The 17,116-nt window shown below is 37.3% G+C and overlaps 2 protein-coding genes and 2 long non-coding RNA genes across 7 annotated transcripts; 3 read left to right on the top strand and 1 right to left on the bottom strand.

Moving 5' to 3' along the window:
- Positions 1–842: 842 nt before the first annotated feature.
- On the top strand, positions 843–7,243 carry Mcm3 (minichromosome maintenance 3). Its single transcript, XM_076786760.1, has 12 exons — positions 843–1,156; positions 1,214–1,326; positions 1,420–1,628; positions 1,712–1,842; positions 1,953–2,191; positions 2,277–2,519; positions 2,781–3,144; positions 3,218–3,522; positions 3,601–3,751; positions 4,070–4,509; positions 4,613–4,825; positions 7,113–7,243. The coding sequence occupies exons 1-11, from the start codon at positions 1,085–1,087 to the stop codon at positions 4,809–4,811; spliced, it is 2,466 nt and encodes an 821-aa protein (XP_076642875.1). The 5' UTR covers positions 843–1,084; the 3' UTR covers positions 4,812–4,825; positions 7,113–7,243.
- Positions 4,879–17,044, bottom strand: LOC143353424 (sodium leak channel NALCN-like). 4 transcript variants are annotated; one of them, XM_076786752.1, is made up of 29 exons: positions 16,846–17,042; positions 16,146–16,279; positions 15,877–16,062; positions 15,577–15,800; positions 15,193–15,467; positions 14,667–14,914; positions 13,952–14,341; positions 13,646–13,837; positions 13,448–13,585; positions 13,175–13,381; positions 12,902–13,101; positions 12,651–12,773; positions 12,256–12,429; positions 11,978–12,157; positions 11,605–11,857; positions 11,343–11,510; positions 10,810–11,018; positions 10,617–10,737; positions 10,010–10,143; positions 9,771–9,936; positions 9,276–9,470; positions 8,921–9,138; positions 8,363–8,586; positions 8,135–8,271; positions 7,918–8,054; positions 7,483–7,639; positions 7,285–7,404; positions 7,062–7,221; positions 4,879–6,952 (listed from the first exon to the last, which is right to left on the bottom strand). In XM_076786752.1, exons 2-29 carry the CDS (start codon positions 16,248–16,250, stop codon positions 6,807–6,809), a joined length of 5,187 nt encoding a protein of 1,728 aa, XP_076642867.1. In that variant the 5' UTR covers positions 16,251–16,279; positions 16,846–17,042; the 3' UTR covers positions 4,879–6,806. The 4 variants fall into 4 exon arrangements, 3 of the variants coding, with proteins under 3 accessions (XP_076642867.1, XP_076642865.1, XP_076642866.1); XM_076786750.1 differs by having other exon boundaries at positions 4,880–6,985; positions 16,846–17,041; XM_076786751.1 differs by having other exon boundaries at positions 4,880–6,985; positions 12,905–13,101; positions 16,846–17,041.
- On the top strand, positions 8,248–9,359 carry LOC143353430 (uncharacterized). The gene is made up of 3 exons (XR_013082132.1): positions 8,248–8,384; positions 8,949–9,171; positions 9,266–9,359. It is a non-coding gene; the product is annotated as an uncharacterized LOC143353430 (long non-coding RNA).
- LOC143353429 (uncharacterized) lies at positions 9,411–11,061 on the top strand. The gene is made up of 3 exons (XR_013082131.1): positions 9,411–9,583; positions 10,056–10,602; positions 10,923–11,061. It is a non-coding gene; the product is annotated as an uncharacterized LOC143353429 (long non-coding RNA).
- Positions 17,045–17,116: the final 72 nt, after the last annotated feature.

The following is a 17,116-nucleotide window of genomic DNA, read 5'->3' as shown; positions in this document are numbered from 1 at the left end:
ACACATGTTACTTTGCGTATTGTTTGGATACTGCTATAGCCAATCAGTAATTACAAATATAACTTATTGTGCAATCTAGAAAAAAAAAGAATATGTAGAATTACATTATAGAATGCTATAAAGAACGAAGCAAGCAGAGTAGTAACTAATTCATAGATCGTTTTTTAACCGATCGAAAGATCTAGACGCATTGATACATACACGTGTCTTTCCATTATAATTGCTCAAAAATGAATGTGCGATATAAAATCACAAATTTATGATCTCTGTAGACAGATGTTATGAATATTTCATCTAGGGTCTAAATTCTAGATCATGGATTAAGGGTATAGGATTTTGTGTAGCATTCGATCAACTGAAATGCTGACATCGCAAAGGTTAGTGGTGGTTTTCTTGCGCCATCTATGTACTCTGCATTTTTAACTATGGGGGGTAGATGTTAAAATTGATCGAGTCGTAGACGAGGTATAGCAGAGTAGATCAACCATTCAATGTATTGTATTATAGAAATAATAATTGTTAGCGATCCTGGATCCATCAGATCCTTCGTAAACTTGTAAAAATTCTGGAAAGTCCGTTCAGCCCGACGGCTCCAAGAGTTCCAGGACGACCGATGAACTTTATCGACGCAGTTGTATTTATTATTTGTTCGATCAATGGTAGACTTGTTCTACTTATTTGACCAGCGCTCGCATATTCTACAGTAGCTGATCCATACTGCTGGTATATGAAAAATATATTAAGTTAACTATATATATATGGTTATATTTAGTTTGTGACTATACGTACAAGAATCAAAACCATTATACTACGTAATTCAAACAACAAGCCCGAAACGAATCGTTTCGTTCTCTTGATAGTCCAATTTAAATAAACCCGCCATAATTATTCGCCAGTGCTGCCATCTTTCGAAAAGCGCAAGAAACCATTAACACCATCGATTTTGTATATCGAATCTAGAGCGATTCGATTTATTGTTTTCCCGCGCAAAGTTGTTGTGTAGGCACACGATCATTTGCAAATCTGTTTACGTTGTTAGTGAGAATACTGTTAATACAATTCGTAAATATCAATTGAAGTGAAAATGGATGGTATAGACAGAGATCAAAGGCTCGAAGAGATACAGAGAGAATATGTTGATTTTTTGGACGATACGGTAAGCAAAAATAGTCGACCGGTAAATACGATTATTCCTTTTCTCATTATTCTTTAGGAGGATCAAGGCATCTATACTACTCTTGTTAAGAATATGATCGAAGAGAATAAACGCAGATTATTTGTAAATATTAATGATTTGAGAAGAAAGAATCCTACTCGTGCGGCAAGGTGAGCATAGCAACATCAGATTTATATGTAACTGTTTGTTTTACTAAACACATACAATAATGCCGATAATATTAATACTAACTTTACTTGTAGTTTGCTAAATAACTGTTTCGAAGAACATCTGGCTTTTCAAAATGCATTGAAGCAATTTGTTGGAAGCATAGATACCGATTATGCGAAAAGAAATGTAGATTTTTTTATAGCTTTCGAAGGTAGCTTTGGAAACAAGCATGTCACACCAAGAACCCTTACCTCTCGTTTTTTGAGTAACTTGGTGTGCGTGGAAGGTATTGTTACAAAATGTAAGTTGAATTCCATAAACTTTCATATTTAATGTCATTAGCACAATGTAATACTATCTAATGCATACTGTAAATATTATTAGGTTCTTTGGTGCGGCCAAAGGTTGTTAGAAGCGTTCACTATTGTAGTGCAACAAAGACAGTAATGGAAAGAGGTTACACCGATTTAACGTCATTTGATGCGTTTCCACAATCTGCTGCGTACCCAACTCAAGTAATCATTTTCTTAAAGCTAATATTGTTTAATCCCTTAATGATTAGAGCAGCAAAGCATAAAGCTCATTTACAAATTTCAAAAGTTTTTAATGTGTACTTTATCTATAGGATGAAGATGGTAATCCCCTAGAAACAGAATTTGGTCTTTCTACATACAAAGATCATCAAACACTCACTATACAAGAAATGCCCGAAAAAGCACCAACTGGCCAGTTACCAAGGAGCATTGATGTTGTATGCGATAATGACTTGGTAGATCTTTGCAAACCAGGTGATAGAGTTCAGGTTGTAGGAAGCTTTAGATGTTTACCTGGTAAACAAGGAGGCTACACAACTGGCACTTTTAGGTTCGTCACTCAGAGAAATTTACTATTACATCGCCTACTATAACTCCATTAGAACCACATACATAGAGAATGTATTATCTTTCAGGACAATATTAATTGCTAACAATATCATGCAATTGAGCAAGGAAGCTAATTTGTCCATTTCTCACGATGATGTGGCCATGTGTAAAAAGTTAGCCAGGAATAATTCATGTAAGAATATTTTTGAGCTACTTGGCAAGTCACTGGCTCCTTCTATACATGGACATGATTATGTGAAGAAAGCGATACTATGTTTATTACTTGGTGGTGTCGAGAAACTATTACCTAATGGTACAAGATTAAGAGGGTAAGAACTTTCGCATAATGCGTGTAATGTATCGTAACTAGGGGTGTGTAAGAACTCGAAAATGTTGGGTACTTTATGGATCGGGTCGATACGAGTCGGGTTCTTAAAAAGTTCGCAATTCTCAAACATATTAGGATTCCTGAGAATTTTCGGGATTCCCGAGAATATTCGAGAACCCGTCCCGACCCGGAATTTCCGGATTCTCGCACGCCTCTGATCGTAACGTATTGTAACGTGTCGTAAACACTTGTCTTTCTACAGAGATATAAACGTTTTGCTGATTGGTGATCCATCGGTTGCAAAGTCACAGCTTCTGCGTTACGTTTTGTGCACTGCACCGAGAGCAATACCAACTACTGGCAGAGGATCATCCGGTGTGGGTCTAACAGCTGCTGTAACTATGGACAACGAAACAGGCGAGCGTAGATTGGAAGCTGGTGCTATGGTGTTGGCGGATCGAGGAATTATTTGCATAGACGAGTTCGATAAAATGTCGGATATAGATAGAACAGCCATACACGAGGTGATGGAACAAGGAAAGGTGACGATCGCCAAAGCTGGGATACATGCCAGCTTGAATGCAAGATGTTCTGTGCTGGCAGCTGCGAATCCAGTTTACGGAAGAGTAAGCGATGCTTTGAAAGTAACATGTGTTCAAGAGTTTTACTAGTATTCGACACGAATGTTCATGTTCACAGTACGATCAGTATAAGACACCTATGGAGAATATTGGACTTCAAGATTCGCTTCTCTCGCGTTTCGACTTATTGTTTGTCATGTTAGACATAGTGGATTCCGAACAAGATCAAATTATCAGCGATCATGTTGTGAGGATGCACAGATACAGAAATCCGACGGAACAAGATGGAGAAGCGTTGCCTATGGGCAGCAAAATAGACATACTGACTACTAAAAATCCTGATGAGATTCTTCCTGAAGGAGAACAGATTCAAGTTTATCAAAAATATGATCCTTTATTACATGGGCTTATGCGTTCGAAAAGGTACTTGAATGAAAATCAACATAACAATGACACGACAAAATAACAGCGAAAATGATTATAAAAGTTAATATTTTTCAGCGATCAAATTCTTTCTATAAGCTTTATGAGAAAATACATTCACATTGCACGCTGCATGAAACCTAAACTCACGGAAGAAGCTAGCGAAGCAATAGCTGCAGAATATTCGAAGCTGAGGTCTGAGGAATCAGTGGAGTCCGACGTAGCAAGGGTATTTCATCAATCTCTATGTTTTGAATTGTGCCGGTGATTATGAAAGTGGTGTAAGTTATACATATTTTGTTACGAGATATTTATGCTTTCGCATTTAAATATATTAAAAAGTATTTTTCCATTATGGAACAAAATGTTTCCATGCTTACTTCATGATTATTTGGAAAACGTTCTATATAAGAATATATGTAGACTTAACATAAGAAACATGAAAATGGAAACTTTTTTTCACTTACACCACTTTCATAATTACCGGTGCAATTAGTGCGATAATAATTATTCTGATCTGTACTTAATTGATTACCTTCTTATGTAGACTCAACCTGTAACAGCTCGTACTTTGGAAACGCTGATTCGATTATCTACGGCGCACGCGAAGGCTCGTTTGTCGAAGAACGTTACTGCCGAAGATGCACACGCTGCAATAGAATTAATAGAGTTCGCCTACTTCAAACGAGTTCTAGAGAAAGAGAAGAAGAAACGAAGACGACACGACAGCGAAGGAAGCGCGCATGAGGACGAACCGGCTGAGAGAACAAAGAAGAAACGCGCTAGAAGAACAACCACGACTGGAGAACAAGACCCTTATGATTTTGAAAGCGACGATGATAGTCACATCGATGACGCTGTGAGTAGGGTTACTAGATCGCAAACCGGAACTAATTCGACTCCTAGCAAGTCCGAAGGTACATCGCAGGACACTGAAAAGGCCTCGACCTCGACTTCGGAATCTCCTGCAAAAATTACCGAAGAAAGGTGAGTAGAGTTACATTGAATCAGTGAAATTCTTGCTCCTTATATAGTTCGGTATGTGTAGTTTACATGTAATGTATACGCAATGTGTTCCGTATAATTTCAGATTGAAAGTGTTCAGAACACTTCTTCACAAGTTGTTCCAGCAGCAAAGGGCGCAATCGCTCCCACTGGCAAGAGTAAGGGAATATATTAATAGTGAACAGTCTGAGGTGTTCACATCGGGTGAAATTACTGCGGCAATTAACAAAATGTCCGATGCTAATCAGATAATGGCCGCGGACGATAATATTTTTCTCATGTAAACTGTGCGCATTGCGTAAGTCATTCCTTTTATATTTTTATACTTTTTATGCTGTTTAAATTATGTATGTCTGTTAAAAAATTTTTACAAAATAGATGCCATTGAGTATTTTACATTTAAATAATTTATTCGTACACACGATTTGCCATTTCCTTCTGAAATAATTGATTTCTTTCTTCCTCGAATTAAAAAACAAGTTAAGAATAATTGTATCTATCAACATTTATTATCGTTCCGTTGTTACAGTACAGCACATTGGCACATAAACTAGCAACAGTGATCAACATTCATTACAATACTGTAAACAATATTATTTTATAGCTCTAAGTTCTCCTGATCTGTATATATATATATATATATATATATATATATATATATAAAATCAACTCATATCACATAGATAATATAAATAGTTGTGCTGTCTCATTTGAATATACATATCTAATATTTAGGCATTCTCTTCCCTTTATACATAATTTGTTCTATCCACGCTTCCAATTCTTATTAAAAAAATCCTTAACGATCTAACGTCATCAGTATCAACTACTTATCGACTAACTTCCTTTTCGTGATCAAGGTGAACATATTAAAAATCTGTGAGTGTTCAATCAAACTGCAACGTACTTCAAACTCTGTTCCTTTACGTATTTAATGGCATTTACTTAGAACAATATGCTGACAGTGAATTATTGGTATCTCGTTTCTTTTTTACATGAACAATTCGTACAATTAAATGTTTGTTGAAGATATCAAATCATTCAAACTTCTGCTATATATACATATACATATATATAACAAATAAAAAAACGTATGTATGCCATTCACAAACAGATGCAAAAATTTCACAACTGCCAATATTAAAGTTACTACTTTCTTATCATTATAATACAGGCCTTCAGGACGTAATGTTTCTGCTGTAAACGGATTCACATTACATTAGTTTTCGTTCGCATATTATGTATTCGATCGAGCCACGAATAACTCGTAGTTGACGAACTCCGCAGTAACCGTTAATGGATAACGACAGACTCTTCGTAATAGATCAATGTTAAATACTTTACATAAAGATAGATACAAAGAAAGAGAAATTATTTATGGCTCAACCGAACAGATAAAACCTTCAACAACTGAATTGTTTCCAATAGAAAAGAAATCATCATTTGTGTTCCTTGTACTCGTAATTGTTCTCGACAACGTCAATTTGATTTATTTTAATTAGCACTTCCGTGGTTCAATACTTTTTTTTTATCGTACAAAACCTACCATGTATCTAATTCTACGGTTCTATACAAATTCCGTACTTCAACATTGGTAACTGGCGCAAAAAATATATGTGTAACGGAATTAATAAATTATCCTTAGCATGTGTAAAAACGCGTTGCACGATCTACAAAACATTAATCTACGTGGAACCTGAGTATTTGCTGAGTAGAACGCTGACACACGAGGTAAACAAACAGGTTATCTGTTAGCAGTTTCGAAGAACAGTGATCTTTAAGTGCTGGAAGAAAGAAGTCTAAGCACAAAAATTACGTAAAACTATTCCCCGTGCATTGACGAAATTATTTCTACGCTCTATGTGTGAAAACGAAACAGTAGAAAATTTCAGCACTTATATAATGTTGCTTCGTATAGCTTAACATAGGAAGCTCCTGTCAGAGGATTGTTGCGGCGACATTGCTAGAAAATTATGCACTCAAAAAAAAATAGTCATCTTTTGTCATTTCTCATAGATTTTCAGGGATCTCCTTTTCTCTGTATGAGGCTAAAGGTATTCTTCAAAACCTCTTTTTTTTTTCTTCTCTTGAACCATTGTTTTCGGATAAGTAATTCGCCAATTTGGATCGTACATATGCAAATAAAACGGAAGCACATACGAAGATGCATTGAAATGTGATTTACGTTTTGCAGCGTTTAAAATATCGAATCAAATTTTTATTTCGATCGTTGAAAGTATGTGCTCCATTTTTGTACGCATGCTTTCTGTATGAAAACTTTAAACTTCGTCTTCGCTGGACTCACTGCTATACGCAAGTTGCTCCTTCCACCATTCACGAACCTCTATCATAACACTGGAAGGTTTTGGTGCGGTTGTCTTTGCGTTCAAGACCTCTCGCTGTTGTCGGGGCGGTTCCGTGCTCTCTGTGAGATGTGGTAGATTATTTTTCGCCATTGCTTCAAATGAAATGCACGAGGTCAAACAAAACGGCAGACAAGGTATTCGATCGATAAACGTACAAAAATAACTTACGCGGTGGTCTATTGTTCCTCTTTTTCGGTGGCGCATTTTTATCTTTTTCAGATCTGATCGAAGCCGAGTCTGATGATGTTGGAGTTAAATACTTCTTTCTTGATCCACTGCCTATACTATCCGACCTTGGAAGAACTACAGGCTTCTTCCTACAGGCATCCTACTCAAAAACATACAGTCAGTCACATAATTAATAGCACACACTTTAAGCTAACGTGTCTACCTTTGTTTCTATTTCCTCTTCTTTGTCTGCTTCTTTCCCCTTCTCTTCTGGGTGTTCTTGTTGCTGTATGGGTTGATCGGCGTTTGCACGAAGACTAGCTACAAGGTCATTTTCTTGTTTCTGCAATATACCAGTTTATGAGATTCATAAAAATTCATGTCACTTTTTTTCCAGCTGTTGCATTTGGTAGTAACTCACCCCACTGGCTCGCTTCTTCTTCAAACAACCCTCCAGCCAATTCCTAATTGTTTGTTTTGCGACTTCCTCTTCAATAATGTATTCGAACTCCTCTCTAGCTAGAAGTTCTTCTAGTTGAAGAGATTTTCGGATGTCAACTGACCGATATGACAACATACTGCAAGAAGTATTACACGAATGAAACATAATCTTACTTACGTAAGTACACATGTATTTTAGATATTCATGGAAAGGGGGAGCACTACAGGCTTTGCACTGCAAATTAATCCTTTTGTAGATCATATTCATCTTTTTTTACTCTGAATCAACTCTTTTGCAATTCAGGTTTTTCTACAAATTTGTTCTCTTAAGCTACTTCAACAAAAAAATTGTCTTAATAATAAAACCTACAAAAGAGTTAATTTGGAGTGCAAAACCTGAAAAGTAATTACTCACTTAATGACATCGTGGAAAGTAACGTCTTCACCGTTGTTCAATTTCTCCAATTCATAACACATATGCTTGAAGAGCAACAGATCCTTTTGCGGATCGGTCTCCAGTCTGCCTTTCAACAACCGTAAAATGAACTTCACCTGAAACACACTAATACATCATTACTTCTAATCTAATTTATAACAGGAGTCGAGATCGACAACAATATTTTTAGGCGTACCCGTTTCACTGGTATGACACCCTTCTGATGATTATCGACCACGTTCCAGGTGTTTTGGAAATTCCTAATGTCGGCGTACGAAAGTAAGGCGTCCTCTTCATTCGAGTAAAATAGAGAGAAGTTCTCCATGATAATAGCTGTTACGAAAGGATCAGATAGTGTATTTGATGATGTTAAACCTGCAAGGAACCTGTAACATCGCTGCCTGATAGATCAATCAGTACTTACCCACTAGAAGATTCAAGACAATGTAAGTAATGATTACGTAGAATGTACAAAAATAAATTAAGGAAGCATGGAAATTGCCGCAATCAGTCTCCCAATAATTAGCAGCTGGAGTGCAATACGGTGGTTGTATCATGCAATCGTGCATTATTTTGTTCCAGTCTTCTCCTGTGACAATGCGAAAGAGCATAGCAACGCCAGTCACGGGTGATTCGAAATTGGCACGTCTAAATGATAAATCATTTTGCTTAGAATCACATCGTATCAAAGATGCCTGCGCCATTGTATTATTCACAAGGAAAGGACACTTAGTTCGAACAGCAGAAATTGATAAAATGATCAAGTAATACAACCAACCCGAATTACGAGTAGTTCTGCATGCCGCCGTTAAATTTCGAAGACGGCGTGACGAACACAACTCCTATGAAATATCTGTTCTATTTCATCTGTATTTATACTCGTTAATTTATACAATTTGAGTAAAAATGACTTATCGGTGAACGTGTTCTTTCCTTGTTAGCTAAAATATCCCTGTTCTCTATGTATATGTAAACACATTACCTTCCTATACCTTCCCCGTATTTCACAGTTCCAAAGATGATGGTGCCCGCTAAGGCGTAAAAGAAAACAAGAAGAAACATGCCGAATATAATGAAGAAACTTTTACAAACGGACACTCCGACCGTCAACATCAACATTTTGAGAGTCGTGTGTTTGCCAGTGATGGTGAAAAACCTAAGGATCACGACCATAAAGCCGATTACATACGACAGATCGTTCTGCAAGAAATCATTCCTGTCATTTACAAGTCGGTCAGTTTCACACAAATATAATTACAATTAATTAGATTACCGAAACAAAAACACTGATTTCGTTATTTTTTTTTTTCATAATTGATTACCGGAGGGCAACGTACCTTCATTGTGCAATGAATGACGATCCAAATAACACCCATGACTGTCACGAGCAAATCATATCTGTTTCTTCTGGACTGCCAATAGCCACGTGGTGTAAAAGCAATATTTTTCATGATCACTTCCACGAGGAAGATCAGTGTCAGAATCGTGGAGACCGTAGCGAGTGCTTCCGTGTGTTCCTCCTCGATTCTCCACTTGAGTGTACAAAATGAAAGAGAAAAAGATTGGTATGTCGTTATGGCAATAAGAGACACGTGTTACTTTTACCACGGTCTAATGGTAGCCGGCAAGGAACAAATGATTCAAGGTAACAGTCTTTCATGAACTGAGTAGAGTGCGTCCTCTATCTGAAGGTTACTACTGTTATCAAAGTATTTGTTTAGTATTTGTGAACGGTGTGTTGTGTGTTGTTACTATACTTGTAACTGGGTGTGGGAGCAGAGGAGGAGGCGACGATATATGATATGAAAATAGCTGAAAATTGTCCAACTCACAGAAACGCATAGAAGAGCACTGTTTATGAGCACCATGACCGCAATGAATCTTTTGAAATAGATGTTTTGAGTGATGTCATAGATAAACGCTCTGAATATCTTCCCATCCGGTCTGGGTGGCAAATGCAATGGTTGGGCGATCTTCAGTCGCTTTTTTAAATCGCACCTGGGTCACATAATAACGTACACCATCAGATTTTTGAGAAAACACGGATGTAATTGATTAATAATACATTTACCATCGTCTTTGATCGACAGTGAGTAACGCGGTCCCTTTGTTTTCAGAATAATTGGCGATAACAACACCAACGAACAAAGTCAAACCGATCATACATCCCAGAAAGATGTAGATGTGGATATAAATGGCGTGGACCTAGAAAATTATTTCATAGCATCATCGTCGTGGTTATTTTACACCATATCGCACAGTGGTTGATAAGTATAGAAAGTGGGACGAGAACAAACAAAAAAATTATTTTAGAAGTTGAATATTTTCGGAATTGTTTAAGTAATTGAAAGTGTGGCTTTAAAGTAATAAAATAATTAAAATTTATTTAGGTAACAAGTGCAATTCGTAACGTAGCTCATAACATGAATACTTGTATGAGACTTTTTCGGAATGTTTTTCGGAATGATTTTGAGTGGGAAAACCCATCATAATCGATGTTGATGCTGAGTCATTACTTGACAAGAATGATACATCTATCTACGAAAATTAACAGATGTGTTCAATTCTATTATTCGCGAATAAATCAAATTTTCAAGTCACACTGATTTTCGTCCCACTTTTTAGAAAAATCGACCACTGTGCATTGTTTTCTGTGACTTCACGGTGAGTGAACTTACGGGACCAAGAGCCTTGATAAGAACATCTCTAACGTCGAGCCATCCTTTAAACGAGAGCACCTCGAAAAGCGCCATCAGTGCATCACCGATATGGTCGAAATTAAATCGCCTAGGATTTGCCCTAAAATATTTCATTATCTGTTGAAAAATATTCTTCGATCTAGAATGGAGAATTTTATACTGTAACGCCTACCAAACGCGTGGCACTAGTATAGATGGATAGCTCTCGTTTCGGCCCGGTCGCAATTTCATTTTCGTCACGAACACCCTCCTCATAAACACGCCGACACAGTCTTCCCGTTTCAGAATGGTCGGATCGTTGCAACGAGCTAATCTACCACCGTAAAGCTGTACACCGTAACTCGCAAATATGAACATCAATAGGATCAACAGAGTGGACACCTAAAAAGCTTCTTATTCATTTTTTGTCTGAACTCTTCGCATAAAATAGTACCCAGCCAGATCAACTAAGGGATTCGTAATGCAAACAACTCTTTGAATAACTAAAGGTAAATAATTGAAGATTTCCAAAAAACCCATTTTTTTTGCATTTTCTTCAAATATCTATTTAAATTTAATATTTAATTAAACCACTTTCTTTGAAACAATATCAACAGCAACATCACGTGTAAAGCAATGAATTTTCTGCAGAGTCGTTCATGTTACAAATTCCTTGATGGGAAACCTTGGAAGAACTTGAACGGGTTTAGCGCCGAGATTATTTACCAATAAGATCTCTTTGAACCCTCTACACAATTCGTAGACGACCTTCCTCATGTGCGGCACAAGCGTGAATATTCTCAGCGGTCTGACGCAACGTAAGATCATCAAAAGTTGAGCGCCGGAATTGGGCGGAACGCTTTTCGGCATCCAGCAAAGGAACACGAGGCTAACCTGAATGATCGTACAATTATGATGGGAAACCGACCAGAAAGAAAAAAAGAAATAAAAATGACCAGAATATCAATGAGATTGGATGCGAACGTACGACGTAAATAAAAACGTCCAAAACAGAGGCAACGTCTTTGATGTAGGCCTTAGGCGTAAAAAATAATCCGTCCGCGAGGATCTTGAGCGCCAACTCGATGCTCATGAAGATAACGAAACCATACTCGGCGATTTGCAACGCAGGTACTTCCATAACGCGGTAACGTGGCGTTTCAAACATCATGGAGATGCAGGACATGGTCGTAGCAAAGATCATCACCCAATCTAGGTACGTGACCAAGCCGAGGAAGTTGCTAAAAAGCGTGTGGAGTAAATTGGCCATTGTTAATTTCATGTCCGACTCGGATGGTCAAGCAATGCTCTATGGTGTGTCAAAAAACAAAAGCAGCCAGATTCGAAACAGAAGCACTTACTGCAGACTCTTGTACTGAACTTTCCTCTCTTTGCCGGTCAACGGGTCTTTCACGTTCGTGTCGTATCTCGCGTAAACGAGCGACTGGCAAATCTTACGGAATTTACTTTCTCGCGGCACCACGAACAACGGCGTATCGAAAAACGGATGATTCTCGCGCAAATCCTCCTCGCGTTGGTTTCTACATTTGGGTGCAACCGGTGGTGAGAGCGTTAAGTCACAAAGACGTGGTAGAAGTGATTTACTCGCTAATAAACGGTGCAGAATCGGTTGCTTTACCTGCGCATCTCGGCCTGCTGCCGCTTGGCTTGCAGTAATTTAATGTCCAAATCATGCGGTCTACTGCGAGAAGAACTCACTCTGTTTATACCTCCAATATCACCGTTCTCCATCAGGTGCTCGTACGTTTGCTTTAGCTTGATGGAACCGCTGCGAACACTTCTCCTGATCGACCTGTGGCACAACAAAATTATTAATTTACAAGTGTATCATGAATCGATAGGGTATCAAATTCTACATAAAAGTGTATCGACCTCCAAATAATCACTCCTCTCATTACTATGAATCGGACATTTCATATGCAACAGCCTAACGTTACATTATCAAATATTGTGCTTTAAAGATTATTAGTTAAAATGAGTAGTCTACCAATTACTCAACGTTTTTTAGCTTACTTTTTTTGGTCGATGCGTAGTTGCTTGGCGCTGTTGACAGTACCTTGAGGCTTCAAAAGACCTTTCCCTGGTACTGGTATCATTGCAGAATCACCTAACAGAAGCCTTTGATTGTTGGAATCACTGTGGAAGGTAGTATCAAAAATATATAAAAAGGAATAGTATTAAAAATGTATAAAAAATAACAACATTAAAAATATGTGACAAATAACAAGTAATCTTTGACAATTATTGAGAATCATAATATATACTACTTTATAATGTAGGTAACAGCTGCTTTTTTCAGGCTAATAACAACGTTTCGGACTTTCGGTGGATTGTTTAAAATCTTAACTGGACGTTGTTTCCTGTATATCATTTTCGAGTCGAAGGTCTCGTTCACTTTCTTCACACCTTCGTTCTCTTCGTTTTCCATCTCGAAAACAAACTGTCGCATGAAGCTTTCACGTACCTAGAATTAAAAGAATATGTTACAATTATTTCATTCGCGATAAAACGTTTAAATTTAAAAATTAAAATATTACCTTCGGGAGATTAAAATCTGATGGTACTTTATGTAAGCATGTCATTTGAGGGCTATCTGGAAATTTTTCAAAAATTCTCAACCTAAATGGTAAAGTTTCTTTTATCTCTGCGCTCTGTTCGCGAAATTTCAGTTGCTTCAGTTTTTTAATATCCTCATCCAATTCGAGATTATCCAATATGACTGCGACGAACAGACTCAACACAATCTTGAAAAGTAAATCAGAGGTCAGTGCATGATCATGTGATTAAACTGTTGTAAGAATAATTCTTACCAATGTGACGAAAAGATGGTATAAAATAAAGTACACAGCTACAAAGGGTCCCATTGTCTCGTGTGTTCGCAGCATAGTTTCATCCATAACTTCGACCCAAGCTTCTTGTGTGAGGATTTGGAACATAGACATAAATGCCTGTAAGAGAGTTTATAAATTATTTTGCATAAAAAGTATGCATGGTTCAATATACCTTACCTCCGCGAAGGTTTCAAATTTGGTAAAGTCGCAGAGGAAACAGAACAATTGCATGGAGATGCTGGACGATATAACCAGTAACCACATAGTAAAAATAATGAGACCACCAAGCTTTTTTCCAGGTCCAAATATTTTGTACACGAAGTCCTCTAACATTGGAGATGCTTTGATAAGCCTAACTACCCTCAGAACCTAGTTTTAAAACACATTTTTATTAGTTTAAGACCACGTACTTTAATTCTGCTACTAATTATTTCATTAATTCTTATTTTCTGTTGAAAATCGAATGAACGTGAAGGTAGAAACCTGAAAATATGTGAATCCAGTAAGATAGAAGAACGGAATGATGTGTATGGTTGTACCAATTGCCAGCAGCAGCTCGAATTTGTGAATCGAATGCTTGTAATAACTGCGGAATCCGAGGCACCAAATTTTGAAAAAGGTTTCGAGGTCCAAGAATATTGTAAACGCAATCTCAGCGTAATAATAATTGTCGTAGTACGTGTGCCTTGGTTTCTCATCGTGCTTGAAACTCATTGTCGCGGTGGTAATGCCGTTCGCCAAAATGGCGCACATTACTACCATCCGGAAGTGAGGAGATCTCAGGATCGCGTGACATACTGGAGATGCTAGACCACCGTGTTTGTTTTCGTCTAAAGTTACCAAACTCCAGCCGTTATCGTCACCGGTTAATATCTGAAAGATGATGTATACATTAATATTTTGCACTATACAGGTTGAGGCACCCGATATTACCACATTGATTTACGTCATTATTATTTATCATAGAGAACAAAAAGCTGCTTCGATTAGTGCATATAAAATATACGATTCAGTTTAAAAAATTAAAGTTGACTTTCATTGGTCCTTGACGCGTCTACCTACAAAAAAAAACTGACACTAGTATTTATGTAAATCTCTTGAAACTATTTGATCTCCATTGAAACTGTTCTCGCTGCGAAATAAGAATAACGACGTAAATGAAGGTACTTAACAAAATAATGATTAGCTCTTTACTAACTTGTGACGCAGTGCTATTGCTGATATGTCCTCTGACTCCCCACATTTGCTGGAACTGTACGCGTATTTCGTTAAAAGTCTCCGTGATAACAGCAATGAAAACGTTCTTCACGAGCCACGCTAAGAAAAATATCATTGTACTGAAGTAAAGGACTGCGCGCCAGGCTGGCAGGCTGTCTATAGCACGGTACATAATGAAAACCCAACCCTCTTGTGACGCAGCTTGATAAACAGTAAAAATACTTGTAGCTGAAAAGAAAAATTATTAGCTATTATTATTTAGCTATCGATTGCCAAATATTAGAACATGACTGCGGATTTTATGCATATAGGACAAAAACGAGTAAGTGAAACACAAAACAGAAGAGTTGAATTTTGCTGGTATATTATTCAGAGCCTATTAAAATTCTTAATCAATTTCTATGTAACTCCCTTTTGTTGTAATCGATGCAGACAATTTTTATTTTGCATGAAGATCCACAGTCTAATTGTAACTAAATGTTTTAACGCTTAATGCGCATTATTACCAAATTCGTCAAAACCATTGAAACCCATAATATACTTTGACAATCCGAGTTTCATACAGGTCATGCCTTCTGGACACTGATATCCTGATTCAGGATCAGTTGAGCAGAATGTATCTGGAATAGCTATACTATTTATAGTTATGTGCTTTGGATGGGTTGTGTTGAGAACGCAGTGGTTTTTTAATTCTCCAAACAACTGAACACCCAGCAGGCCGTATAGGGACATGAAGAACAGGAAGAAAAGAGTCACATTGTAGATTTGTTGGCTTGAACGTCTGAAAGTATAAATAAACAACATGTAGACATACAATACGTAGTAAGACGTGCGGATATTATAAATCGACATGTATTCACTAAGTTTAAAACAATGAAGTAGTTCCTTACTTGAATATCTGATTAATTCTAGCTTTCGGCATGGAGAACTTAAGGAAGACTCTCAGGAAGCGTATCATAATTAAAGGTCTTGGTGCCCGTAATATTGAAACACAACTGAATTTTGAAACAAACCCTAGCATTTCGAACATCTGTAAAATTACGGACAACCAGAGGAAGACAACCATACTCCCATCAAATTGGCACCAATGGTCTTTCAAATAAGATTTTTCCCTCTGTAATCAAACATGTTCAACATTTAACAATGGGTTTACCAATGTACAATCTATGCGAGCTATAACTTCATGTTACCTTCAGAATACCCCTAATGTGCATCTTGGCGATCATTTCAGCGGTAAATAAAAACGTAACGATTAAGTCGCAAATGAAGGTAACATACTGAAGGGGCGGATAATATTCAAAAGTCTTAGGAGTATTCAAGCAAACAGAAATTAATGATACCAGGGCGCAGAACCTCATCAATCTTCTAACCCACCGCTGTAACAATTAAGCAAACATTATCGTAATCTGATAAACATCAGGCGAGCTTCTAGAATGTGTTATATTTGTGCAGATATTACCTTGTTCACCCATTCTATGTCAGTGCTCTCATTGAGGGACTCCTCTGGCCCATAATCGGCCAGAACGGTTTCCCCCTTGAGGCTCTGCTTGCGCCCCAGCATCATAATAGGTATTATGTTTGCAATGGTGAGGCCTAAAATCAAAATACTCATAAACATGTGTATGCATAAGAGACTTTTTGTTAGAGCATTAACACTACGTTTACGGGCTCCAATATTTTTAATTTACGGTTATTAAGATTGCAAAGATTCATGAGGAATTATTCAACAAATTCATTTTTTTAAGTATATATTATAAAAAGAATGGCTAAAAATTTGAAGAAACACATTCTCGTTATTTTTATAAAGTAAAGTAAAATAGTCACTTTCAGTGCTTCCTAAATCTAGTGTGAGGTATTAAGTTATCGCCAGCAGATGAAGCGTTAATAATGTCAAGATTGTTATTATTTGCCGATATCTTGTTGACAAATATTCTGAAGCATAGCAATTTCTTTCGTAGTATTGTCGAGATGGTTACTACATAAAATAGTAACGAATAAAAAGAATTTTGAGGTTTAAACTGAAATGCCGAAGAACATGCAGTTGTTGATTATGTAAATCTCAGAAACGTATATAAAGTTAAGACCTTCGTAACTCTTGGGTCAGAATTATTTCTAGTGTCATGCTTGCTAAAGTGATTTAATTGATGGCGTTGACCCACCTTTTTTTTAACAGTTTGGACGACGACAAGTATTGCCTTTACGGCAATTCATATAGACTACATTTCAGTATAAAGCAACGAGAGAGCTTAACGTGTAATAAACATCTTAGCAGTAACAACAAGCTGGTGGCATGGCGGTGAACATTTTTTGGTCGGATTCTGCGAGCTTTCCAACGATAGTGAAAGCTCTGCGAGCATGAGCAGACAGAGCCTGCCGCCGTGAATAAATCAATATTTCAAATCTTGAATGAAACGCGCGCCATTCGACGTA

This window comes from Halictus rubicundus, chromosome 4 (assembly GCF_050948215.1).
Source record: "Halictus rubicundus isolate RS-2024b chromosome 4, iyHalRubi1_principal, whole genome shotgun sequence".
Lineage (NCBI taxonomy): Eukaryota > Metazoa > Arthropoda > Insecta > Hymenoptera > Halictidae > Halictus > Halictus rubicundus.
The sequence above is the reverse complement of the archived record's forward strand: the minus strand, read 5'-3'. Positions and strand labels throughout refer to the sequence as shown.

Bases quoted from the DNA above. Each gene is read 5' to 3' on its own strand.
- LOC143353424 (XM_076786750.1), bottom strand. From the start codon at position 16,250: ATGATGCTGGGGCGCAAGCAGAGCCTCAAGGGGGAAACCGTTCTGGCC. The intron at 13,586-13,645 runs GTAAGGTATATT...ACTCTCTTACAG, and splicing joins AATTTGAAACCTTCGCGGAG to GCATTTATGTCTATGTTCCA. The intron at 7,222-7,284 runs GTAGACACGTTA...GTTTTTGAGTAG, and splicing joins AAGAGGAAATAGAAACAAAG to GATGCCTGTAGGAAGAAGCC.
- Mcm3 (XM_076786760.1), top strand. From the start codon at position 1,085: ATGGATGGTATAGACAGAGATCAAAGGCTCGAAGAGATACAGAGAGAA. The intron at 2,192-2,276 runs GTTCGTCACTCA...ATTATCTTTCAG, and splicing joins TACACAACTGGCACTTTTAG to GACAATATTAATTGCTAACA. The intron at 3,752-4,069 runs GTATTTCATCAA...CTTCTTATGTAG, and splicing joins TGGAGTCCGACGTAGCAAGG to ACTCAACCTGTAACAGCTCG.